Source organism: Oryzias latipes, chromosome 7 (assembly GCF_053564925.1).
Source record: "Oryzias latipes strain Hd-rR chromosome 7, Olatipes_Hd-rR_3.1".
In the NCBI taxonomy this organism is placed as follows: Eukaryota; Metazoa; Chordata; class Actinopteri; order Beloniformes; family Adrianichthyidae; genus Oryzias; species Oryzias latipes.
In genome coordinates, this window is record NC_136243.1 from 29,274,806 (window position 1) to 29,302,800 (window position 27,995).

The 27,995-nt window shown below is 38.4% G+C and overlaps 2 protein-coding genes across 4 annotated transcripts in view; both read right to left on the bottom strand.

The window, feature by feature from the left end:
- sema3b (sema domain, immunoglobulin domain (Ig), short basic domain, secreted, (semaphorin) 3B) overlaps window positions 1-27,995 on the bottom strand; it is a 106,430-nt gene that overhangs the window by 62,090 nt on the left and 16,345 nt on the right. Inside the window, exon 2 of one of the 3 annotated variants that reach the window (XM_078949552.1) lies at window positions 26,866-26,933. The exons of 1 other annotated variant lie outside the window; for it this stretch is intronic. The gene's annotated coding sequence lies outside the window, so the exon portion shown is untranslated. Of the gene's footprint in view, window positions 1-18,562; window positions 18,689-26,865; window positions 26,934-27,995 lie in introns of those variants that run through there. One more of the 3 variants, XM_078949553.1, reaches the window with a different exon arrangement.
- Window positions 12,287-14,738, bottom strand: LOC144993825 (uncharacterized). The gene is made up of 5 exons (XM_078949555.1): window positions 14,603-14,738; window positions 13,798-13,866; window positions 13,206-13,280; window positions 12,837-12,890; window positions 12,287-12,759 (listed from the first exon to the last, which is right to left on the bottom strand). The coding sequence occupies exons 3-5, from the start codon at window positions 13,239-13,241 to the stop codon at window positions 12,535-12,537; spliced, it is 315 nt and encodes a 104-aa protein (XP_078805681.1). The 5' UTR covers window positions 13,242-13,280; window positions 13,798-13,866; window positions 14,603-14,738; the 3' UTR covers window positions 12,287-12,534.

Consider the following 27,995-nt stretch of genomic DNA (forward strand, 5'->3'; position numbering starts at 1 on the left):
ATTCTGAGTTTAGCACACCGTTCAGAATTTGAACAATTCCCTGGGAGGGAAAGCTTTTGCTGATAAATGTATAATCTGCATTTCTGTCCTTTTATGTGTTCTGCAGTAATAGAGGCAAAAGCTGCTGTAATGAGCACAGCAAAGGTGGAGGGAATTTTCCTTCAAAGCTTTCAAGAAACTGACAGAAATGTTGAGATGTTTGGAATTACAAAGATCTGGATTTACAAAGACATTTTTTACAGAAAACCAGGCAGATGAGAAGGATAAAGGGGCACATGAAAACACACACATGTCCACACACTCACACAACCTCATTAAGACCTTAGATGTGATGGCATGGAGCAGACCAAACTGATCCTGACGGGCACTGATCCAACCAGACAGGCGGCTCTCAGCACCATCGCGGATTAACAACACATGCACACAAGCGCACACTGGTGCAGGAATACACACTTTCTCAAGATGCTGCTGAAACTCAGCGAGTCCTTCGAACGCACCCCCAGGGGGAAACTGAGACAAGCTCAGCACTGAACAGATTTCATGAGAACATCAATGAGTGTGTCTCGCAAAAGGTGATTCTGCTTGTCACAATATTATTATAAATTATAATTTAAGAATGGAAACGTCCAAACAAACTGTAACAGAATCCTTTACAGGAACATGTGGGATAGTAAAAAAGGTTTAGATAAATTATTAGGTTTCATTATTTTTTTAATGTTTGTAACCATTTTGGTTTTTTTTTATTCATCACCTTTATAAAATTTGAAAGAAAGTACATTATTTTTGTTGTCTTTTACCACAAGACCTTCAATTCTCTTCCTACTTTACTTTACTGTAGGTTTCCCATGTTAAAACACAACAGAGATTTATTGCCCTGCTGACAGGAAATGACTGCCTTTTTTGATTCCTTGAAAACATAAAGCCTCAAAGTGAACAAGCACAAACTGCAGACCTCCCCAAGAACCTCTTAAAAAGAAACCATGGAAAAAATGCACCTACTCATGGCAAATCATGCAGAGTACCCCCGTGCCACCACCTCCCTTAAACACACACCTACAGACATGCTTTCAACTCTGTCATAACTGTAATTTCACTTTCAGATGTCAAAACATCTGCTCACACACAACGCTTTACTGCTGCTTCCAGACAAACACAAGGATGTGCCTCACAAGTGCACTGACAGCAGTTAGAGTCTGGGAGCGGGGGGCAAGAAATCCCCAACACCAACCAGCAATTTAGTTTGGTTAAAGAGGGGGTGCGGAACCGAAAAAGGAGGATGCTAAATCAATCATGAGATGAGAGGACCAGGATGGATGAGTGGAAGGTAAGATGATACGTAACTGGAACACAATCCTTACATTAAAGGTTCATCTGCTCATACATAACTCTGACAGAACCACAAACATTGCCAGTAAAATGTCTGGTTCTCAATAAGGCCATCTAATCTCACCTCTCAGATGCATGATCTGAAAATTATTATGTGAAAAAGGACAGAGAAAATGTTAACTTGGTGCCAACTTTTTTTTTTTCTTTTCATGAATTGTTCATATTCTGTTCTATCTCATATCCATCCTGGCGGAGGAGGTGCGCCAATAACAACTTCATTATAGTACTTTTCAAAAAAACAGGAAACTGGTAAGGATCTAAACTGTTGAATAGTGACATGAAGTGACTCATGAATGATCCATCTCAATACTGTATCTCTGCTTTTAGACCAAACAGTACTTTGCTTGTTTAGTATTTGAGATTAAACAAGTCCTTCCTGTCAGCTTTCATCTTCATATCCTCTTATCAGTGTAATGAAGTCATTGGGGTTTTCAACGAAATAAGAAGCAACAGGATGTGGTGCTAAAAAACATCCAATTTCAGGCTGGCATTACCACTGAGCAACACAAAGCTGTGGAAGAGCAACAAGCTGTGAGAAACTCAAGACTTTGTCAATTCTCTTCAATCCAAAAACTCCACTTGATCCAAATATGATGTCATCAAAAATAAGGGATGCCACAATTCTACGTTTAGAATCGAACCGTATGACACACCGTTGAACTGAATCATGGGGAAGTAAATCCTTACATCAATGTGTTTTTGTTAAAAATGTCAAACAATTGTGCAAAGTTTAAGGGGGAATTGTTCTTTATTGTTTTATTATATATAGGCAGATTTGGTATAAAAGTTAATATTTGTTGTAGTTTATTGGCAAATTAAAAGAAGTTTTGTTTTTTGGTGTTCTTGGTTTGTGACACAAATCTATCAAACAAAACAAAAGCGTGACCCAAAAATCCAGGTTTGTGGGGAAAGTGATTCATTGCATCCCTATTGGAAATTTAGGATAATCAACATATTCCCACAAAACCAAACAAAGGGAACACATTGAATAACAAAAGGAACTTAGAAAAATCTCTCACCTGAAGGTTGTTTATTATTTTTTATGGCAGGTTGGAAGGTCACACTTGAGAAAAAAGTGTCGGGGAGATCAGAAACTATAATGAATACCAAGCATGCATGGATAACAAATTAATCTTATCATGTTATGAAAAAGTCTGCAGTACACTTGTTGGACTGGTCCATTTAGAGCTGCTAAAAGAGCCATTAACATTAGCAAAAATAAGAATAATCACATAATTTTATAAAAGACCTGCAGTATAAAGATTAGAAAGTCAGGGCTAACAAACTGACCCCAACATGGTGCTTTCGCTCCTGTGGAAAGCAGAATAAATAAATCATTCTGTAGAAAAAAGTTCACCAACAGCAAGAAAAGTTTAATTTTTTCCCACTAAAGGGATATGTGCAACAAAATAAATGTTGCCTCGATGCATTTCTGCTAAAAAAGCTGAAACCTACTTTGTACAGGGGGGCAAAAGTCATTCTGCAGTGTGTAGCATTGCATGGACTGACTGAAAAAACGAATCGACATGTTAAGGGTTTTATTACTTCTTGAAAAAAGTCCCGATTAGAGAACAAAAGCTTTCAGCAGCAGCATGCAGCTAAAGGCCAAGGTCATTAAGCAACAAGGAGGTCCATATTTAATCCAGACAGAGCGAGGCAAATTGCAGTCATTCAGACTGCTATTTAAACACGCACACATCCACACTTGCACACTACAAACCACAAGGGTGTGACTTTTGGTTAGCAAAGGAACATGGTAGATCCCATTTTTCTGTCACAGCAGCCGTCAGTTGTCATTAACAGCATTGAATCACACAGAACAAAAACCGATAGGCCTTCTTTTAAATGCTGCAATCCAAAAACACAATGTGGATTCCATATAATCGAATAGAAATATGCAAAGACTTTATTTTCATCTGGTGCCAACCTCTACTAAAGCTAGAAAAACCTGCTGTTATTTAGGCAAACACATCAACTCCAGATGTCCAGTCACAGCTGGTGAACAGGAGGCATTATTAAGGTACAGCCCTGCTTCTCTGAACTATTTTGTGGTTCCCTGATTTTTAAATGAGTCAGCTGTTGTTTTAATCTCTATTTCTACCGGTGTGTCTTGCCTATTTACAGACCATAACTTGTGTTTTGCTGCTCTTATTTTAGGCAGAACCTGGTCATTTGTTCTATATATGGAGCTAAACTGGGTCAAATATACAACTCAGTCCAAAAATCATAGTAATAAAATAATTTCTACACCCTCGACTTGTGTCTCCAGGTTCCCTCCCTTCCTCCTGTTTGAGGTTACAAGTAGCCAGCCAAGTACACGAAGATTAGAGTCCTCTAAGTAATGGTCGGTCCTGACCAAACAAACAAACTGTCATTTCTCTCTGTTTTGGCGTACCTCCTCTCCTGCTTCCACTCCTCCTTTGACTCCCTCCCTATTCTTTAGAGCCAACGTGTCAAGGGAGAAAAAACCTGGCCGTTTGAGTTTCAGCTGTAAAAAATGCTGAGAAAGGGGAAGAATGGAAAGGAAAGTTTGGTCAAGGGGACTAATATGGAGGGAAGTTTATGGAGATATGCACTGACTTATTCCATAATTCAAGAAAAAGAACACCAGATAATCTTCACTGGTGACATATTTCAAAACAGAAACTCAAGAAATTTTACTACAAAAATAGATAAATATGATCTTTATCAGTATAATCCACCTTTTCCCTTCATACTTTGGGGCTATATTTTTGCCATTTCTGCCTTAAAGCTGTCGTGTAAACATGAATTAATGTGTCATACTTCATATAAAACCTGAGTTAAAAAACTGTAAACTGTTCCTAAATAAAACACTGATGATATGACACAATGTTTTTTCTGTGAAATCTGCCACCAAGCCCATCAAGACGCAAAAGATGGTCATCACAAGTCACATTTCCACTTGACCTAGACGTAGTCTTTCTGCAGTCGTTCAAACTCAGCACACATTTGGGGCCAAGTCCACTTCTCAGAACGTTTTTATTCTATCTAAAGACATGTGAGTCATTTCTGATGCATCCATCCGTCTATTGAACCTGCTGTATCCTTTTAGGGTCATGGGGCTGATGGAGCAAAACCCAGCTACTGTTGTGCGAAAGCAGGGTACACGCCCTGAACAGGTCGCCAGCAACAAACTGTCGACAGGGTATACACCCTGAACAGGTTGCTGGGCCACATAATCGCACACACACCTAGGAGCAATTTAACCTTGTGCTATCCTAGGCACTTTAACGTTGGGAGTTGGGTCATCTAGACCCACTAGACAGTGCTCTGAACCTTTTTTCTTCAATGATTTGTGATCTTCACTGGTGTCCATGGATTACATGAAATCTTTCCACCTTTATCCACCTTCGTCATGGTAGGGAGAACACGTCAATGTAAGGGTGGGGTCATCTAAGATAGCACAAGGGTTGAGGCCACTAATCCACCTATGAAGTATGTTTTGGGACTGTGGGAAAAAGCCTGAATGCCCTGAGAAAAGCCACACATACATGGGGAGAACATATATGAACTACACATATAAGAGGTCCCACCCAGGTTTCAAACCATGGCGTTTTGCTGTGAGGCTACAGCGCTAACCACTGCTCCACTCTGAAATCCCATTTCTGTTTGATTGGTTTTTGGAAAATTTCGGGAAGATTTAAAACCAATTGTAACTTGAGACTTTTTTTTCCTTACAGCAAAAACTCCATCAATTAACACAAAGAATAATAGTTATGTTAATAATGTTAATACTCTAGCAACAGCTTCATTTTAGCAAGAACTAGTGACAAAAGAATGTAATTCCAGTACATGCTCCGACAAAGAAGGACAGAGAAAGACGTGCTGACCCTGGAACATGGTGCACACTGTCTCTGACGTCATGGATCTGGTTAATGTTCTGTGGACATTAAGCTGTCACCTACACACATTCATTTACATGGTCTAAGTTAGTCTCTTCAAAAAGGCGCAAAATGCAACTTCTGTCAAGTAGTTGGTCCCGTGCAAATAAAACATAAAGCCTTCGCAGGCCAATTTTCTCCAGGATTATTGTATTTTTGTCTTGGCTTTGCAGACAAGGTTTCGTGAAGAAGCAGCAGAAACCCGGCTGTCTTTGGTCTGGTGCCATATTTAAAACCAGAGTCTTGTCAGAGCTTTTCTTTCAGTCTTCACAGCGGACACTTCTTTAAAAATAATCTAGTAATAAACCAAGACACGTTCCTGCAAAGGGAATTGAGATCAGCTCCTTGATGTCAACACACTGTAGTCGTGTTGGTTGATGTGACTCTTCAGTATTGGCTCTTGCCTCCCACCTGAAACGGTGGCAAACCAGCTTAATTAAGAGAAAGTACTGCTGGATTACTTTTGCTCCTGTCCTGTCCTTAAACTGTATATGACTGATTAGGACATTATCTGTTATGTGTGGCAAGGTTGTTTTTTTCTGTTCATGTTTGTCTCAGCTGAACTCAATGTCATATGTGAGACAGAATTTGTAGTCCCAAGGTTAATGCTATTGTTTGGTGAGAAAAAGGAGGATGTTTTCATCACCTTGGACAACGCACACAGTTTAAATCACTCCCACATCCGCAGATCGTGTCTTCCTGTTCTCCCAACTCCCAGTTGATAAAAAAAAATGTTCACCTCAAAGTTTCTTTCTTTGTAATTGTTGTGTTTTTTTTCTTTTCCAAGTTTCCATCTGTGTTATAAAGCACCACTTTTTAATATATATATGTACATTCAGGGGACAAACGTCGTCCACTTATGGAACGACGTTTGTCGTAAAGTAAAATAATTTTTACTTTAAAATAATTTTTATAACTTAGATAATCACAAAACTGTGACGTGTGTTTGCATTATTTTGTCTCACATTTTTAACCTGCCAAATGTATAGGAACTTTTCGGATGCCCTGAATGAAGAGAATTCCTCTTCAGACCTCTGTTTTTGTGTTAGTGTGTAGCTAAATCTTAGCAGCCTTGAACCAAGACTTGTGTGATTCTCCACATACATCTGTTCAGCATTAGTGGGATTCTCCGTTTAAGACATTCTCCGTTCTGTTCCCTGTCTCGCTGCACGTTCCTCAGCTTGGTTCGGGACTCTTCATCGCCACTTTCCCCTTTGGCATCTGCGCTTTGACCATTCATCATTCTTAAATCTCTTTAATAGGCAATGTCATACTTCAACCGTTTCTCCACTTTCCCCCTTTTCTCCCCAAACTTCCTCCAGTCTCCTAAACGTCTACACAACCATGTGTGCTGTCAGCACAATGCTAAATGGTAGAACTGTTCTGTGACATTTTACTTTTCAAGCCCGCTCTGACGTAGGTGTCAATACATGTTTTAAAGACTCAACATAAGAGATAAACTCTTTTTTATTTAAAATAAAACCTAATCTACATAACAATTTTGAGTAATGCTTTATAACAAAATTTATTCATAACCTAGTTATGAGACATTAAAAACATGATTAATGTTAGCAAGCATTTATAAAACTTTCACAAAACAATAATTACCATTTGTAGATATATCAGTTATGCCTTATAAGTGTTAATAGGGTGTCTATAATGACATTTATTAACATTGTGAAACCTTTATCAGACATTTCTAAGACAATAATTGGCATTTGTTGCTTTCTTACAAAAATCAGGTCTTAAAAACATCCTTATAAGACATTTATTAACATCTTCTTCATCGTCTTATTGTAACCAATGCATAGGTCATACTTTAGATTGAAGGGCTGCAAAATAATAAAAACTATTAAGCAGTTATAATATTATTTAATTGCCTATAAGCACTTTATTAACACGTATAAGGCATTTGTAAGACATCTAACTTTGCTAAAACATCAACACATACTATTAAATGTCTTATAAATGTTTCCTAAAGGCTTTACCAAAGTTAACAAATGTCTTTATAAGCAGCATTTTAACACTTATAAGGCATTATGATCATAAACTTCTTATAAATGTCCGATAAGGGGCGTATAAACACATTATTAATACTTGTTAATGTCTTTTAACTAGATTACTAAGGAGTCTTATTATACATTACCCATATATATGGTAAATGGCATATCCTCTTATAGAATTTTTCTACGTTCCTTAAATTCCCAATGCACTTCAAAGTCATAGCATTCACACACACATTTACACACTGATGGTTGTAGGCGCCAACCTATAACCACCAGAGGCAATGCAGGGTTCAGTGTCTTGCCCAAGGACACTTTGACACATGGGGAGGGAAGGTTGGAATCAAATCTTCCAAACAGTGGTCGACCGCTCTTCTGCTGCACCATGGCCGCCTCACAAAAGTATAGGAATTGTGAGTAAAAGTCTTCTTCCTTCTTTAAATCCAGTGTTTTTACTTTGGCATGTATGAATTACAGTAGTTTGCAAAATGCATCAAACAAGGTTCAAAAAAATAAAAGAAACCTCCAACAAAACCATTAAACAGGGAAAATTTCTTTGAATCTTAACGTTCATTTGAGTAATTGCAACTGTTTCTGGTTAATTCAGTTTATGTTCAGGCAAAGTTACGAAACGAGTCTTATTTTGTGTCTATTTTTTATTTATTTATTTTTGGGATGGGTGACCTTTTTGCTCACACAACAACTTTAAAACTCTGTGTAAGGCTGAGCGCATGTGTGTGCTGCATCCAACCTTATTTAACCCTAGCAAGGAACTAGTCATTGTAAAAACATTGCATGTGGTTTTCCAGTGTATGGCAAGACATAACATACAAAAACATGCACTGACTTCAGGGCTCAGGAGGAAAATGATACATGGCTCCATGAAGGTTCCTCTTTTTACAACAGCCCCTTTGATCCCGTGCAATACTGTGTGACTATTTTGTCTTTTTGTGTCTTTGATTATTAATGTAGGACAGATGCATGATGGGAGATGGGTCGCTGCCACCACGATGAAGTTACAGCAGGCCGTTCCTCCTGCCACATGTTTGAGGAGAGGAGAGGCTGTAAAAGAGGTGGTGCCTTGCACTGGTGTAAATATGCGGTCACCGCTACACCAAGGCCTAGTTAGAGGAAAATATTAGGCTGCAAAGTTGTGAATATAATGTGGACACTGGCAACATTTAAACACTTCGACTGTTTTCATTGGTCCAAAGCAAAAAGAGTTTAGAGCAAAAGAAAGCTATTCAAAGTTCGACTTCACCTCCTCCCTTTGCCTCTCTGTTACTTTTCAGGATGTCAGTTTACTTTGTCACAAGTTATTACCTTTTTTCCATCTCATAATTATCTATTTTTTCCTTCCTGAGCCATCATTCTTTTTTCCCTCATGTTTTCCTCTTTTCTATATTATGGCTAAACTTATTTCCAGATTTCTTTACCTAAAATATTAATTTTTCTGCTTATCAAAAGTAAAGTACTTCTACGTTAGACTGAATGCAATGTTTGTAGTTATTCACCCCTTCATGCCTGAACTTATTTACAATCTATAAAAAAAAAATATTCCTCAGCGCCTTTTCCATTCCATTCATTCATTCAGAGAAGAGCTGGACAAACCTGGCAAATCTAAAACAGACTTGTCTTCAAATTAAAGATTTAATAAGCATTTCAGTTCAAATTGGGCTTTGCTTTGTGGCTTCTGTTGCTGGTATTGCTTTCCCTGTCATCCATCTAAAAGACTTAAAGTACATTAGAACATGTAAGGTCAGCAGGTCATACAAGAACATGAAGTACTTTTTGATTATTTACTTACTCATGAGATATTTAAGCTTAATCCACATGGATAAAAGTCAAGGAACAAGGACAATAGAGATACTTTTTCTGCTTCTGATCAAGTAAAGTAGCTTATTTTTAAAGAACTTACACCTTAACTTAATTTATGTAGTAGTAGGTTGGAAAATCAGACTTTTGAATCATCTGCCTAACCTTTTAACCTTTGATTTCCAAACAGCATTAAACTACGAAACAACCCTATGGCAAAACAATAAATAAACTTCAATTATCACAACATATACTGCATACATAGCAAGAATCTATAATTTGTATTTTGAAGTTTGTAGACAAACTTTTTTTTATTTAATTGACGTTATTTGTACTTAACTAAAGTTACCTAAAAGAGCTGATATGCATGTTTCATAAGTCAAGATGATGATGTTGAGATTTTTATTATACCATTTTGGCAACTTTTTAAACTACTTAAAGTTCTAAATATTTTTTTATATTTAGGACTAGACTGCTTAAACCTGCTCTAACTAATCTTGCCTTAAGTTAAAACGGGGTATAATGACTTTTAAGGACAGCCTATTCTGGCTTAATAATGAACAAAAAGTTCATTTTTAAAGCTAATTATGCTGAAAAACATTTTAGAAACAAAATGTTAACTTTCCCATGGTTTATACAACAGAAATAATGTAAAGAATAGAATACAATGAATTTGCATGTCATGAATTTTTAGTTTAACTTATTAAATCACCTTTTAGCTTTGTGCCACAACATCTTCAATCAAGGCTCAACGAATCCTCTCAAGTCTTGACCGAGGCTCTTTAAATTTGACCTCATGCCTTTTTTTGTGCTGCCTCCGAGTTCTCATTATGGAGCTGCTTTTGATTCTCGATTTCAATGAGAGTCCGGGCCAGACACCCAATTATCTCAGTCAAAGAACATGTGCAGAACACAAAAAGGGAAGGCATGACAAGCTGGCTGAGGGCTGGATGACAAAAAAAAGCAGAGCAAAAAAGATAATGACAGATAAACATTTTAGAAAAAAAAGCTAGGGACTGAACCTTGAAGAAAAACTGGAAAATCTGTTTTCTCCAAATTATTATTTTTGTTTTAATCTTTTGGAATCTTTCCTGATGACACTCTGTTTTTCTGTTGGAAACAGTCACTTAAAAAGTAAATAAACATTAATTCCACATAACTATCTTCAAAAACTGGATGGACCTTTGTCCAGACGGTAATTAATGAAGTGTCATATATCATGCTTTACCTTCAGGAGTGAAAGACCCCTTGTCTGGGAAATTTGTCATTGTCATTAAAGTAATATATCTTCATTTGTACCTTGTACATGAATTATTCTGCCATCTGCCACAGGTCTTTACTTTAATTTTAAGTGGATCTTTTCTGTTTGGATCCTGCTATAAATGAGGGGTCAATAATTTAAAAACACCTCTGTGTTCTAAGCATTATCAATACTTTAAGAATTTCCAGTGAGACTAAAAAGGTAAATAAAATAAATAACTAGACGAAACAGTGGGAGTACATCATCCTTCTGTGTCCCTCATTCACTTCACGCATCATTAATCAACACAATTAATGAGTTCATACTTACTAAGTTGAGTCTTAACACCAACACTAATTAGGCATGTTCAGCTGCAAAAGTCCCATGCTAATTGGTTCTTTGATGGGAGCTTCATGGAGTTAATTAGGCAATTAACCAGTTCAGTTTGCCAGCTTGGTCTCACTGTATCTTCACTGTTTATGCTTTTTGGCTCATCTGATATTTCTTTGGAGGAATTTAGGACAATTTCATTTTGTGATGCGTTTTTCACTCAGTTTGCTGGGGGGCAAGTGTGGGAAATTTAAATATGACATATAATTCACAAATTGCCACACTCCACACAAATTGAAAGAAGAACGATCTACTTTGGTGGACCAAAAGAGGGGAAAAAAATTGTTTTTAAGTGCAGTGAAACATTTTGGTCTGTTAATCCATTGCAGGTCATTTCAGAAGCTGAATCATATTTGAACTGTCACATTTTTGAAAAACTTTTTTTTTCTCTCTGCCAAGAGTGCGGTCTCCGCCCCGGGGAAGACCCAGGACACTTTGGAGAGACTATGTCTGTCAGCTGGCCTAGGAACGCCTCGGGGGTCCTCCCAGAGGAGCTGGAGGAAGTGGCTGGGGCGAGGGAAGTCTGGGCATCTCTGCTTTGACTGCTGCCCCCGCGACCCGGTCCCGGATAAGCGGAGGAAGATGGATAGATGGATGGATGGATATAATTCACAGAAGAACAATGCAGTCATTGTGTAAAAGAGGCCAGTTTTGTTTTTTGGGGGGGGAAAATTAGACAATAAAGCAAACACCTAAGAGGAATATTTTTATAAATGGTTGTCATTACTTTATACCAGACAATACAGTACAGCTAATCCGGTGATAGGCCCACTACTGTATAAATGTGTTCTTGGTCTTGAGAGGCATAAAAACAATGAGTGCATGTTATTATGTACAGCACAAACTATTAGAATCTTGTAAAAAGTTTTATGTTAGAAAAGGGAGATTTGCATTTTTTTTTTTATTACAAATGGATTGAACTGTTTTAGGCCTTTATTTCTTGACGTTTTGAATTTTATGGCTTACAGGTAATCACAACGTTAAGGTTCAGTTATTCAGAAAATTAGCATGTTGGTAAAATTCAATGATGGCACATTCCAATCATCTAATAACTCAAAACACCTGCTTAGGCTGTGTAACCATGACGTCTGATTTGACAGAAGCGCAGAAGAATGTTGTCAGCACACTTGGCGAGCTACAAAAAGTCATTGCTACACTACACTGAAAAAAAAGACCTGTTGGATTGACATAAAAAAATCATGGACATCGGTTGCGCGCAAAAAAATCATGTTGAACCAATATAATTATTGCACATAATAAAATCATGTTCTACCGTAATGAATGCTTCTTTGTTTCTGCACCTAATAATTTTACAGAAACAAACAAGATTTTATTATGTCATTTACCATAATTTTTTAAAAAATTTAAAAGACAATAAAAATTTAGCAAAACTATTATTTTGAAATTACCTACATAGTTCATTTTAATTTATAAATTATTTTAATAAAATTTAAATTGAAAAATAAAATTGCAATTGCAGATTATTATTTAAAGCAAATACTTTCTTGTGCATTATTACAGTCCAATGAACATATGACACTGAACACAAATTTCAGATTTAACTTTTTTATTATCTAAACTTGAAAAATATGTTTACAGTGTAGCAAAAAGTACAAATCAATATATATTGGGCTTGCTATTTTTATTAAACAGAAGATAACAGAGCCAAAGCAGACAGCTGGAATCCCTTCTTAGGAAAAACTTTTTAAAGGTCATTTTTATTAAAAGAGTCGGCTCTTTAAGCCTGAAACCTTAGACACAACTTTGCCCTACAACTCTATTACAGTTTTTCTTTGAATTACCTCAAAGGTGTTTCTGAGATGAGGATGGTAATCAGATTTGTGCTGTAAATAAGGTCAAAAAAGCCTTGGCAACTGCCACTCTTGACACTTGGTGGGTCGACCACCACAGCCTGGGAGATGTGGACCATGAGAATGTCCTCTTCCTCGCCAGTTTCCATTAGGAGGGAAATTCCCACCGTGGTGTCCTCGATTGCCTCCTGGATTGCTGCATGGTCTTCATTCTAAAGAACACAGAAAATATTTGTGTGCACAGTTCACATTTGAAGTTTAGTTAAAACGTCTAGATTACACAACTCACCTGTACTTTGAATAAACCCCTGAACTTGCTTATATTGGCGAGAAGTTCAGCAGTCTGAAATACAAAGAGACAACAAATTTCAAATTCACATGAAAACTTCAGAAAAATACAATTCTTACCCTTGGCTCATCAATAAATGTTATAGTTACTGGGTTAACAAAATCATTATATCCTTAGTGTCATGTTAACAGATGTAGTAGGATAACTGATCAATCATCAATTTCATTATTTATTATGTATGTATCTTTCTGCATAAAAGTTGTGTGTAAAGAGTAGGGCTGGCAATCTTGATTACCTCAGGATTCGATGACAATCCAGGAGACAATAATTCCAATAATATATGGTAAATGCATGGTGAAGGGGACCCACCTGACTCAGTGAAGACTGGAGCATGGACCCCAGCATGATCAGGGAGGAGCAGTTGGAAGTGTTGTGTGAGGAGCACTGTAAATTAATCAGGAAATAAATATAGAGAGTGACACTTCCACAGCTTTGTTGTGTAATTTTACTAACTAAACATGCATTGGTTTGAAATCAATAGCTGCAAAAATATTCTGAAGAAATTAGACCAGAAAGAACATTTGACACCCCCCTCCCACCACAGGATTCAAACCACGCTTAATGAGAACCCGCGAATTTTGAGATGGAAACTGCAAAACTAAACTAGCAGATCGGGAGTAGCTAATCCCCCCACCCATAAAGGATTCCCATATGTGACGGTGTGGCACCGTCAGATGCCGAGGGGGGGCCACACCGGGTTTTATTGTTTGTATTTTGTATGTTATGATTACCACCTGTGGTGCCGCCTGGCTGGGATTGAGAGCAACGCCCCGTGGGCGTGGCATCCCACTTAAAGGTGAGCACTGCAGGTGGTGAAGGAGAGGAGTGACAGTGTGTGCTGTATGCTGCGTGGCCCTGCGTGTAGCATCAGTGTCGGCAATAAAGAACAGATCCTCCTCACCTTGGCTCCTCTGCATCCTTTCTCGGCGGGACCCCGTCACACCATATTAATTTATCAAATAGGGGGAATCTGTGAAGTAGTACTAGTATTACAGACATTATTATAACCAAGGCTGTAAACTTTTTACTACACATTATACACTTGTTCCAAAAGGACATAAATATTTTCACTCCATTTTAAACTCTCAAAGCTAAAATCTCCATAGAAAAATATGTTCAGCATCATAGAATGAAAACAAAGCTCTGATTGAAACCAAAGATCTATGTAAACTGGACAAACCGAACGCATTCTGTGCACGAGACGCGCACGGAGAATGATTGACAGCTGACTGAGACATGGAAAAACTAAATAATGATAGTAATGATAGCTTCTCACATTTTCCTTCAATTTCGGTCTCAACGCAGAATTTAGCAAAAAGAAATCCACTAAGTGACGATGAACCCCCATGGCAAAGGTTTTCGCCTGTGGGAAAAAAATAAACCGCCGTGCCCGCGAGCGCCCACTGCCCCTTTGTCGAAAGCGAATTCCTACGGCATAACTACTCGCCACTCTTCCCCGCACATCGTTTGAAATCACCGTGTTTACCGCTGAATCTGTCTTCGACGTGAAAGAATTTACCGCGCTCACCTCCCCCTACCTGCCGTCAGAGGGCTGCGGCCGCCAGCGACAAAAGTGGCGCGCAGAGCCTTAACTTTGATAACTACGACAAAAGTGGGTTACAAAGCTCTTCCCCGTGAAAAAATAACAATGATAAATGAACGCCGTTCATTTCCTTAAATCAATTTGTTAGATTAAATTAATTTACCTTTTTTAAGCTCCTCCGGCCAGCAGGTGCTTGCAGCTTCTCTAAAATGGCTGACTGCAATGTTTCTCCTCCTGGAATGCTTCTTCACCGATGGGGTTTACTTATCCAAAATTAAGGGGCAAAGGATCAAGCATAACTATTTCATGTTTTGTCAACATGATTTAAATATATAAAAGTAACACAGCAAGAAATTATGTGTGATTTTCAAGATTATATTATGTTTCGAAGGTAAACATAATTTGTTCATATTAAACAAACATGTTTAGTATTTGTAAATTGAACAACCCCACTTTTCCCTTTTTTTCAGTGTAGATGGTTGTTCACAGAGAGCTCCAGTCAAACATGTTAGGGAAAACTGAGTGGAAAGAAAGAATCCAGTTGGTAAAATATGAATCCCCAACAGAGATAAATGCATTTGTGAGAGGATTGTGAGGCAAAATACATTTAAGAATTTGGGAGAGCATTAAAAGGTGAGGACTGAAATCAGTCCATCAACCGATGAAAAACTAGACATTTCCTTGTGTCAAGTTTTTCCTAAACCATAGCCATCATGATCTGTTGCTAAGTTATCCAAAGCCCTTTTTATGGATAAATCTTCCGCGTGACGTTTCCACATCCATTGATAATGTGAGCCCCATGTTATCTGCTAGCTTTGATCCACTGTGTTATTAGAAGATTACAGTCAATGCCGCCTCGCTCCAGGAAATCTTGGAGCACTTCTAGCAGCCTGACAAGCTAAACGGAAATGCTTCTGCTATATTCCAGCAGGTCTTGATGCCTGATAAGCTGTCACTGACTATGGAGTTACTGTGCTTGATTGTCCAACAAACATGACGGATCTGCACTCGATGGAAAATGTACTGACTGCTGTTGAGAGAAAGATAAGCAGAAGCAAACCAGCTCCACAAACTGATCATCTCCATGCCACAGACAGAGCATTAATGCAATCATTCATGCAAAAAAGAGGACCAATCAAGCATTTGGTGCGTTAAAATCTTCCAGTAATCTGCATGTTACATGGTTAGAACTATAATAGCCTAAAGTTAAGGTAACGGAGATTAATCGATGTGGTACACAACTCCAGATTGACTGTTTAAGTCCCGACTGAGCCACAGGTCAAAGTGTCTTTGAGTTGAATATTTAATGGACAAATTGGAAAAGAAAGCAGCTGCAATAATTATGAGAAACAGGTGAGGACACAAACAGGAAGTAGATTTATCAAATGTACAAGAGTCAGCAAACAGGAAGTAGATTTATCAAATGTACAAGAGTCAGCAACAATAGAATAAAACAGGAAGTCAACCAATGCAAAAAATGACAAACATTAACCAAAGTAGATTCTAAAAAGTTATAATATAGTCATTGTGTGATCTGATAGAGAGTAATCACTTTGGAGAAAACCTATAAAACTTTCCACATTGTAAAACAATCTGTGGTAGATTTAGAGCTGATTTAACCCTTGCGGTATCCAAGGCACTTTAACGTTGGGAGTTGGGTCATCTAGACCCACTAGACAGTGCTCTGAACCTTTTTTCTTCAATGATTTGTGATCTTCACTGGTGTCCATCGATCACATGAAATCCTGTTCACCTTTATCCACCTTTGTCATGGTAGGGAGAACATGTCAATGTAAGGATTGGGTCATCTGGACCCCATAGGATAGCAGAAGGGTTAAAAGGTTTTAAAACCGGTATGCATACTGATCTTATTTCCTGGGAAAAACCTTTTTTGACCCTTAGCAGTCTCTGAACTCACTGGTGAATATGTCAATCCCATCGGTATTAGCACTTTTCTAATTTCAATTTTAAAGCAAAGGTTTCAAGAAAGTTTTTTATTTAAAACTAATATAACAAGAGTTATGATGTATGATTGTGAAACCCATTGGAATAAATCCTTAAATATTGATGTTGAGCTTCACCTGTTTTTTTAGACATTTTTCACATTGTTTTAACTTTTTTTTGCTTTGTTTTTGGATGTATATATTTTTATTTTCTCACTACATGTTTGATCAATCAGAAAAAACAAAAAACAGTTGGATCTCAATTTTTGTGATTTTTGCTGTAAAAAAAAAATCAAAATTTCCAACTCCAAATTTAGTTTTCTGGCCAATTTTGTAATTAGTGTGTAAAATAATGAAAAATATATTCAAGGATGGATACCAAGCTTTGCCAGAAAGGCAGTTTTTTAAAGGAATCAATTGAGCAAATTGTAAAGTATAAAAAATGGCTCAGGACTTGATTAACTTTCAAGAACGATACAGACATATTGAAAACAGTTTTATTCTGTCAATTAATTTGAGATTTTTCGAAGCTTTCACAGAGGGCAAGAAAGCAGTACAAGTAAAATATAGACCTGTAAATGAGTTCAGTCATACAGCAGATCATTACTCTCCCAAGAGAACAAGTGTATAATCCACCAGTGCCAACTGGGATTTAAGACCACTTAGGAAGATGACAGATGGGATTGGTAACAAATCCCCTTATCCTCAGCTCACTTCATTTCCATAAGTGTCAACATATTTGAAATCTTGGATTTAATGAAGTGATTTTGTGAATTACACAAAAACACACAAGGCTCAGTGTAGCATGCTGGATTTTTCCTCCTGCTGAGCCATATTAATGAAATTCAGCAACACTGTGTGTTTGCTGTCAGCAGTTTAGGAATGTGCTGTGTGTGGATGAGCACATGTGAGGATAAAGTCACCTTTTGCTGTAAAGAGATCTTAAATCGCCTTTTAAAGCGAGCTTTCACATGCTTGAGCAACGCGCACAAACGTGCACACAGAGGCAAGGTGGCCTCAAACATCTGCGCACATCAACAAGAGCTCAGCTTTCAGTAGCAACAACACAGAACTGCTTGGTGTGTCAAACTGTCAGTAGGAAATTATTCATGTGCTCAATGGAATACCTTGGAAGATGTTGAGTTTCTGCAATCTGTTTGCACTGTGGCAGATTTCTAAGAAAAAGGAGAGCTTACAGTTTGGTGTTCTTTTATACTCCAAATTTGCACACACTGACTCTTGTTCAACAGTAATAATTTAGATATTTTACTGACTTCCATTGTTCCTTCTTAAACCCTCAGCTAAACATCAACAGTTAAAGCCTAAACCCAGCCATGGCACCTAAGTTCAGATCTTAACCCTAGATCTGAGCATGTTGCTTTAAATTGTATGCCTCTCCTTCAGCAAAGGACAAATGTCAGAAATAGAGCTAATAAGGTAACAAACATGTGATACAGATACATACAACTGTTGATATGTCTACATTAGGACAGCCCTGGGGGGTATTCCAGGAAGCATGTTTGAACTACCCTGACTTTAACCCTGAACTCTGGCTGAAATCCGCCTAAACTTGCTTACTCTGGGTATGTCGGTTCCAAAAGACCGGATTTGAGTTAGCGTAATTACGCTAATATATATATATGAGGGTGTCTGTGGGCATGTGTGTGTGTGTTTATGTTTGAATGTATATGCATATATATATATATATATATATATATATATATATATATATATATATGTGTGTAGTATCCCACAATTCCTTGCAGTGCCAGCACCTACTTAATTGAATTAATTTAAATGAAAGTTAAATAAATGTCTGATAACTACATGTTATTTTTAAGCTGACATAACTAAAAAGAATTAATTTATCTTAACTAAAGCAAATAATTAAGTTAGATCGAAGTAAAAAGGTTTATCTTTCCAACATCCATACGTGGTCTTATCACCCTCTCACGGTGGAAAAAGTATTATCTGAGCTTCTTCATCCACTAAATCATCTTCAAATGGACACGCCATGCTGCTTCACCTCTCTGAAAACAAACTAACCTTTAACTAAACCTACTCCAGACCAGGTTATGTTCAGAGCATGAGTTGCTATGGGAACTAAGCATACCGTGTAACATACCTCTGTTTTTGGAACCGAAAGCGGTGGTTGTACACTTTTTTAGCCTCAAACTTACCATGGGAGATAGCATAACCTGCTTTCTGGAATACCCCCCTGGTCTAGATCCACCACCCTGCCAGTTTTCCAGCTCTTCCTGTCCTGCTTGCTGCTGATTAGCCGGTTCAGGTGTTTCCACATTCTGACTGACTGACTGAACACACCTGATTTAGGTAATCAGCAGCAAGCAGTGCAGGGAGAGCTGGAACACATCAGCCCTGTAAACACATTACTTTATCAAAGGATTGCAACTCTTGGTGCATTTTCCAGCATAACAATTTATGTTGATACGTTTAAACTACCTTAAATTAGGTATTCATTCCTCGCTGAATTGAATAAAACTGATAGGCCAACATTTTAAGCCTTATCGATAAAACAATTTCTCTTTCTTGAGTTTAAATTGATATCCATCCGATATTTACATTAACTACAAGGATTTTTGACACACTGTTATAATATAAATTAATATTTCTTTTCTCCAAAAGAGAAAAAGACTTAAAACAGGAAAGGATATTCCGATTTTTTTCACATTTCCAACAAAGACTGGGTAATTTATTTACTTTAAAACAAATCCAATTTTTTTGCAACACTATTTTGTAAAATCGTGGGAGAAAAACAAGAAGGCACTTGGTCCCATGTAATTTTATTTGGAGAGAACAATTATATTAGCTTCAGTTTAAACGATATTATAAATCAATTATCAGTATAGCTAATGATTCAACACCTGCATATTATATTTTTATGGAATAAAAAACAATGTAATTGTTATTTTAGGAAAAAATAAGGCAGCAACAATAATTTTATATTTGTGCAAATGATGGAAAAACTATGGGTGAGTTTCTAAAATGCGTTGAAGTGGGGGCGTCTTTTTTTGGGGGGGGGGGGGGGGATTGATATGGAAGCATATTGCATTCATTAAAAAGATAAACACCAAAAAAATTGTCAGAAAACACAAAAAGATATTTTGAAAAACATAAAATATATGGAGGAACATCCAAAAAAGTATGTCAGAGGACACCAGATTTTTTTCTTGAATGGAATATGCTTCTATACATTAACACAAGAGTTTGTAATAAATGTTGTTGAACATTGTTTTAGCAAAAACAAATAAAATCTTCACTTCTTTGTTGCGGGACATAAAATATCTTTAAACAGAAATCGCTTCAATACAGTCAGTGCAGTTTGAATCCTCTTTTTACTTTTAGTATAAAAAAGTATTCCTTCCAAGGAGTTGTATGCTGCAGTTTTAGGATAACAGTCATTAAATCAGATTAAAACATTACAAACTAGATCAGGTATCAAGCATTAAGAGGCTGTTTGGCTGACTTCAATGGCTCGTGTTTGCAGGGATTCGGTTACTTAGCAGTGGCGTGTGGTCAGTTATACATTTTTGAACAGCATTTAGGTCTTCCTGTAGGTTATCTCGACTGACTTCTGTGCTCCAGTCTGCCCCACTCAAAGCTGTCCTTGGGGCAGGATTCATTGAGCCCAGGTGTGTGCCTCTGTGTCCCTGGTATAGAGTTACTAAGGGGCCTCTCCGTACAGCTGTCTCAGATCTAGTCTGATCAATGAAAGGCAACACTGACCGATAGCTGACACATTATGTTGACACGCTGTTATTATAAAGTCAGCATGATGCTGAGCACTGCGCATCCACTTCATCGGAAACAGGTGAACATTTACTGTTTTTTTCCAGAAGCACCTCTACAGCAGTGCAGTGAGTGGTACAAGGCACAGAAGAGTAAAAAGGGAGTATGCATTGTATACTGTACACACACAGCTTGGACTACAGACTTGGAGGCGTCAGAGACTGAAACTTGACATCATGTGTCACCTTTCTGCACCACTCCCATTTGTGTTTGTCTGTTTCCCATTTTCTGCCACTAAGCACCTCTCCTTGTCTCTTTATGGCTGGAGTTCAGGTTTCAAAGGTGAAATTACCCTGATCACATACAATACCAACAAACTACTATGTCTTACAGTGCTGCTCTCCGCCCTCTTGACCCATTCCTTTTCTCCTTCCCTGCTCTGTAATAACAAAGCTCTTCTGCTTTTTGGAAAAGCTGAGAGATAAAGGTGTTTGTCACCTCTGCCTTCTGTTCTGTGTCACCCTTCTTTTTAGTCCTCTTTACTTTGCAGTCTTCTATTCTGGTCTTTTCTGTCTGCCCTTCTTGCACTCCTGTCTTGCCTTTACCTCAACTCCTACTTGTTCGTGGCACTTTTATTATTTAGCACCTGTCGACTGCAGAACAGAAAACCATGTCATGCCAACTGTATGACGCAAAAACACACTGCTTCTCCAAGCCAGAGTCCTTGGTGAACCACACACATCAGAATCCTGACACACACAGACTTGAGCTTCACATACTGTATACATGAACACACCACACACAGACATATATTCTTCAGACTTTGTTGATGCACATTAGCTAATGCACAGTGACGGCTGGGCTGAATTACCACTACACCTAATGACTATTTCATGTTTGAACAGAAAGAGGAGCAGGATGGAAGACAAGAAGCCAAGAACCAAAGGCAGGGTTGGTTACTGTAAACACACCTCTACCTACATCTCCAGTTGCAGTCTCACAGCCTGCTGTTGATTTTCTATCTCTTCATTTAAGCTAAAACCACTTCTAGCACCAGTTAAAACCAAGATTATCAAACACTGTTCATGAGGAAATATCAGCATAGTGCTGTATTTCTTGAAACAGCTGGCTGCTAAATATTAAGTCTCACTGAGGATGATTGACTGGGCCTCGCATACTGAGATATCATAGCACACAGTATGAGGTGGATATGGTTTAACTCTTGCACCACATGGTTCATTGGTTTTGGATTTGTTTTCCTTTGTATTCAGGAAGTGTGCATCAGTTTGTCAACATGTAGGTATTCCCTGTTGTTAAACCTCGGCTTTATACTCTGCAGCTCCAAAAAACTGAGAGATAAGGATTTTTTGTTTTTCCAAAAGTGAACTTTCAAATCAGCCACTGTAGTGCTGCATTCTCACAGAATGTGATTCATCTGGCAAATTTGCATCCATCGCTTTTGTTTTGACATGGGGTGAATGAGCTGTTTATCCAAAAATGTGTCTTTAAGCTCTACTTCTTTCTCTCTTTGACCCAGTTTGACGACTTGCTGTTTCGAATTAATCTGAGGAGGGAAACATAATGAAAGGAATACAATTTGTGGACTTATTAATTATTCTCTTGTTATGAATAAGAAAAAACATCATTAAGTTCAGGAGGAGAACGATCAGATTCCTTTCCATGTTGGTTTTGGACCCACTGATCACATCATCAATACATCATGGGCCAAAGCTGAGTTCCTGATTGGTTGACACAATGCAAATTCTTCTTCAAAATTCCAGTAATTGAACTTGTCCGACTTTTTCCCACCTTAGATTGTCCTGCCACCAGAAGCGTGCTGCCGCCAGACGGCTGTGCCAAGCTCAATGCTCAAGGACCTCTGGTAGCATCTGTACATTACTTAACATTGAAACCGGCCGCTCCTGCCTCACAAATCGTTGTCAGTTGTCAGACATCAGTGCATGTCCAAAATAGTTCCTGCCCTAAAAAAATCACCAGATATGAATCTACTTAAGATTTAGAGCATGACACTTTTTTTTACCTTTTTAAATTGGTGTAATTACTGTATAGTAAAGGTGTGTCCAGGTATGTAGGTGAAACCAGCTGCTGTTCAGCATGTCACAACCAGCCTCCTGGTGCTCCACTCATTTTTTCAGCCCACACACCGCAATTTTCATAGAGCTGGTCATTTATTAGTTCAAACAAGTAGATAGGGTCATGCAAGGAGCAAACAAACTATACCCCCCCCCACACACACACACACACACACACACACACACACTCATTCAAAGCCAGTAGTGGTGAAAAGATTTGCTTTTTTCTTTTACATTGGCCCCATTTTTTCCTGGTTACATCTTATTTTTCTTTCATATTTAATTTCAAATTAAAAAAACAAGTTATAAATAGGAAAGAACAATACTATTGTGGTGGTACATTTTTTTCAGCTTGCTGTGTTCTGTTTAATTATTTTTGTTTTTTCACTTTGAGTGGATAGAAGCTTTAACATTACTAACTTTTTGAAAGGGTTTTTTTGTTTTCTTGGATTTTGCCCCTTGGGGCCGCCATAAATTCTTTTGAGACAACAGGACTTATAGTTCAAAAGGTCAGTAATGACACCATGAGCAGAAAGATAAAAGCTGCAAGAGCAAGTCAAAAAGATGTAAAATGAAAAAAGTGATGGAATACAAGTTGTTGGAAGATGTCTGATGTAAAGAAAGTCACGCTTGAACAGGTCTCGCTCCAGACAAGGCTGCTCTGCTGTCCATCACCATCTATTCATAGTAAAAAAAGTGTTTGACCAGAACAACATGCTACTGCAAGTTTGACACTCATACATTACTTTGGTCCTTCAGTTTCTAGATTACAACCGCGTCTTTCTCCTATAAATCTGTGCAGTCGATCGCTTTTGTATGACTGTCATAATGACTACGAGTATTCAAACACACATTATAAAAATGTACAATTTGAGTTGGATGTTCTTGGAACAATAGTCATTTTCTGGGCTTAAAGACCCACTTGGATCATCTTTGGATCTATTTATAGTGAACGTGTCTTTTGATTTTGATTGTGCCGTTTTTAGGCAAAATTTTGAAAAATCAGTGTTGTGTTCTACGACTTACTTTCTGCAGAGCAGTAGTTGTTCATTAGAACTTTTCCTTTGAGTTGCAGACGGGACTGTTGACGTGCAGTAACCCCGTCACCCATGACTGAGTTATCTGTTTATCCAGTCTCCCGCTATCTTAGAGCACCCCGATCCTCAACCTGATCCTGATGGTTTAAAAAAAATGTCGAGCAATCTTGAAAAAATTCTAGTACAATTTTGAGCCAGAAACCAGCTCAGACAAGGAAAACAGAGACGTTTGTAGATCTAGTTGTTTACAAGTAGATTCATCGGAATGGAGCAAAGCAGGGAAATTGTGGACCATCGAAAGTAATTTAAACATCACAGATATATTTTTTAAATGCATTGTTTTCTGCTCCTGATTCCTATTTGAATAAATACATAACCAGAAATGCAATATTGAGCTTAATTTTCTTTACATATCTTCATCGTCAGAAATATGCCACAGGAACATGTTAAACACACCAAAAACACAATTTTTATTGGAATGGGTGTTTAATTATTAACATTTCAGATGTTCTAACAAAAAAACAACAACATAGAGATGAGTGTTATAATGAGTGTTATAATGAGTGACACATCGATGTGTTATCTCACATTACAGGCTCCTCCCACACATAATCAACTGTCCTGTAAGTGAAGCGGTGACAATAGAAAGTTGAATGTCAGAATTTCTATTTTATATGTTGTTTGGGGCAACATGTCTGTAAATTATTTAAGACAGTACAACAACTGTACGGATTATGATTCTAGAAAAAGTAACTAAAGGGGAAAAAAAGGTATTTCTTTCTATCCGAATGATTTGCGTAGTATTTAAGATAAACAATGGTTGAAATCACCCTCTAATACACATTTAGTCTTTGATAATCTGCATGCTTTAGAGAAAACTATGGTTTAGGGCAGGGGTCGGGAACCTTTTTGGCCAAGAGAGCCATAAACGCCACATATTTTTAAATGTAATTTTGAAAGAGCCATACAATAATGTAGCGTACCTTTCCCACACTGAGGCACGGAGACTTAACCTCTTTTAAGGTTCTTTATTCTGGTTACTGCAGACCGCAACAAACGCCCAACAATTAATTCAGCAACTCCTTATTCTCGCCCGCCGAGACGAGAGAGAGCGCTTCTCCCTAATTTATATTCACCTGCTCCCGCTCCAGTCCTCGCATTTCCCTTATTCGGCCCATAGCTGAACCCCATTGGTCCAAACTACCTAACAACAGGCTGAGCGACAGAACTAAGAGCCAATCAGATCACTGCTTGATCGATGCGTTCCATGAACTCCAGAACTTTTAACGCGGCCCAACAGCCAAGTTAAACTGAGTCCGCGACAATATTTTTAAAACTAAAAATACAAATGAATGTGTGCATTTGATGTAATTTCAACATTTTTAAAGTACAATAGGTCTGTGGATTCTTTTTAATAACATTGTTATGCTGTTGCTAATAAATGATGAGTATTTCTCGTGGTAGTTTTGCTGATGGTCTAGTCTGGTTGATACGTTGTGAGTTTCTGCTTCATGCAGGCGTTGAGACTTTAAACGTGATCGTAGGTCTGAATGTTTTGTAGATGTGAGAAAGACTGCTCACATGCAGACGGGGAGCCAAACACACACTCACGCTGCAGTGAGTGACGGGCAGCGGGTTTTACGTTTTTACCATCCCTGCGCGATTCACCTGCTGCCCCCCCCCCCCCCCCCCCCCGGCTTTCTTCCTCACACATCCCGTCCCCGCAACTGCGCGCTCTTCCTCAAAGACGGGAGCGTGCAGTTTTAGGCACGGCAATTCACAGGTTTCCGGGTGGAACAAACTCTGTGAAATAATAGATAACAGTAAACTGATAGTTTTCTCTCCAAGCACTGCTACTACTGCGCGCCTCTGGCATCGCGACCGAGAAGGACTGGTCTAATGAAAAAAAAAGTATAATTAAAGATTTGTCTGCGAGCCACATGTGACCATCAAAAGAGCCATATATGGCTCGCGAGCCATAGGTTCCCGACCCCTGGTTTAGGGGTTAAGGTTACTCTTCTAATGTAAAACAAAATCTACCCAGAAGGATAAATGAGAGTCCTCTCTGTCCTCACGATCAAGGATGTTTTTTGATGAAACACTGCCCTAACCAAACATGTTTTCTGCTCCACCTAAAGAGAAATCTTCAAAATTCCCATCGACTTACAGCAAATCTAAGTGAATAACATACAATTTATCTTCATGCTAGGCTTCAGAAAGTATTCTACATTCATTTAAAAGCTATGCTGTGGAGAATTCTTTCCACTCCACCTAAATGCATTTTCCACAGGACCAGATGACACAGATCCTGAGGCAGAAATACCTATGACCATCTGAGAATGCCATTTGGATCCCAAATTTGCTTCTTACAAATGATTTTTCAGGGTACATTTACAGTTTACTGCTGTGTTTGTGTATATGCAGAAGATGTTTGTTCTGCTGTTGTTATGGGAACTAAATTATGACAGAACAACATTTTATGTGAACCCTTGTGAATGTGGGGATGATTTTAACATTTGCGAAGAATTTAGGAAGTTATTTAAGACTCAAGGCCAACCTTTTTCAGTGTGTGATTAGGAGTTCAGCTGTGAAGTTGAAGACTAAAGGGGCTTTGCAGGTACAAAAGGAAGAGTTGTGTGACTGAAATTAACACACAAAAAAACGTTTTTTTTTAATCTTTTTGTTTTTGTTTTTCACAAGGCCATCAAGTCTTGACGAGGTTTGTGATTGGGTCACAAAGTCTTAGTAAAATGAGACCAAACATTTTAACATCATCAGTAATTGAATTTCACACATAATCAACCCATTTATGAAGATTTTAAAAAATCTTTACTGTGTTAAACTGAGGACTTAGTACTTTTCGTTATGGTCTTTGTTTTTCAAAGATGTGCAATTCTTAGAAAAAGGAAAGCTTGTTCTCACATAAGCACCCCTGCACACACAGACACACCCAGTGCAATCCCCAGGTGTGGAGATGCAGACCCTCAGAAGGTGAACCCCATGGTGAGCAAAGGCGGGATGCTGAGCCTTTGTGCTGTCAAATAGACAGCATGAAAAAAAAAAAAAAATCAGAAAAAGCCCAAATAAAAGCATGGTGTCTAACAAAGATCATGACAAATAAACATAATTGTGTACATACTTGTGTGTTGATTTAAAAAATACAAGAGTTAAAGTACAGACTGGCTAAAGATTTCAAGAAAGAGCAGTTTGAAAATGTAGGGAGATAGCTTTTATTTGGAAGAGGAGAAGGCAAATTAGAATTGTGGTATGATCCCCCCCGTCTCTAGGGACGGAGTCAATTAGCCAGCCTGGGGGAGCTGCCAAGAAGCTGGGGGATGGTACTGATAAAGGGGGTGGTGGTGGGCGTGGGGCGGCAGTGTGGGGACAGGGCGAGACAGGAGGAAGCCAACAGCAGTAGGAAAAGGAATTAATGGTTTGATATCTAAAGATATGTGGGTATGTAGCTGGAGCAGGTTGCACTCTCATTTCAGCCTCATCAATCTGGGGTGTTTCCAATCCCCATGTCCACTAATGAAAAGGCAGTGACCCCCTCCCGAATTAATTCTTGACAGTCATATTACCATGTAAATTAGAAACAGTGACCTTGCTTGAGTGTTGTAGCCCGAAAGAACTGAAGTTGAGGGTTTAAAGTCTTTGTGTGGCATCTTGGCCTGTGGAAGAAACAGGATGGATGGATTTAAGTCCAGCAGGAAGATATGAGCCAGCCTGGAATTTTGCTCCAAGTTCCCTGAATTATTGGCATGGGAGTGCAAAGTGCATAAGGCAAACAAAAGAATATTTTTGGTTCCTTCTGCTGTTGAATTAAATATCTTCTTTCAATTAGAGATTGCATTGAATGACATTGAACAGGAATTTTCATGATACATTGTCAATTCGCGTTCATGCGGCCACTTCCAACGAAAAGTCAATATAAACTCATGTGTGCATTTTAGGCTTTCGTGTTCAAAAATACTGATTTAAACGCCATTGCAGAAGGATTACAGTAGCGAGACAGGGCAACAAATGAGTAGACGGTAAATAAAGGTCTGTTTAAGCAGAAAGGGAAATGTAAAACATGTGACCAGGGCGGACAGGAGATCGACAGGAAACACAGACAAGCAAAAAAAGAAAACTTGGGTAACCGAAAAGGTTTGAAGAAGAAAAAAGCAAAGCTAGAATAACAAAAGCTGCTGTGTGATTTTGTTTCACACCAATCAGTTTTACCATCTACCAGCAGAAATTGAAAAAAAAGGCTTGTGGACACTGTCCAGTGAATTTCTCATTTTAACAACCAAAAGTGGAGAGCAGAGGTGTGAGTGATTTGGGTGAAGAAATCTCTGTCTGACTGGAATTTCTTCTGTGAGTGCGCATGTGTGTTGATAGCTTAACCAAATGAGATGCCAAACAGTGGTTATAATCACCGGTGGCAGCAGAGGGTGACAGGTTCCTGACTGACAGGTTAAAGAGTGAAGACGAAGAAGAGGCTGCTCTCCACATGCTCGGTAGCGTGCCACCAGCCAAACCTGTGTCTCCTTCCTTATCTGACAGGCACACTGCAGAACAGCAAAATCCTCCGCATAAGCCCCTCCAGCACTACCCTGGGATGCTCAGTGCGCATGCAGAGGCAGTGAAGGGTCCTGAGACTGCAGTTTGTGTGAACGCATGTGTGACAGAGAGGGTGGGAATCCAGTTATTTTCCCATCTTCCTCTGTAGTGTCTGCTAATTCCACCTC

What these genes read in the sequence shown, in the direction of transcription:
- LOC144993825 (XM_078949555.1), bottom strand. Translation starts at nt 13,241, where the DNA reads ATGCTGGGGTCCATGCTCCAGTCTTCACTGAGTCAG. An exon ending in TCCAGTCTTCACTGAGTCAG is followed by an intron (nt 12,891 to 13,205) that starts GTGGGTCCCCTT and finishes TTTGTATTTCAG; the next exon opens with ACTGCTGAACTTCTCGCCAA. An exon ending in GGGGTTTATTCAAAGTACAG is followed by an intron (nt 12,760 to 12,836) that starts GTGAGTTGTGTA and finishes TGTGTTCTTTAG; the next exon opens with AATGAAGACCATGCAGCAAT.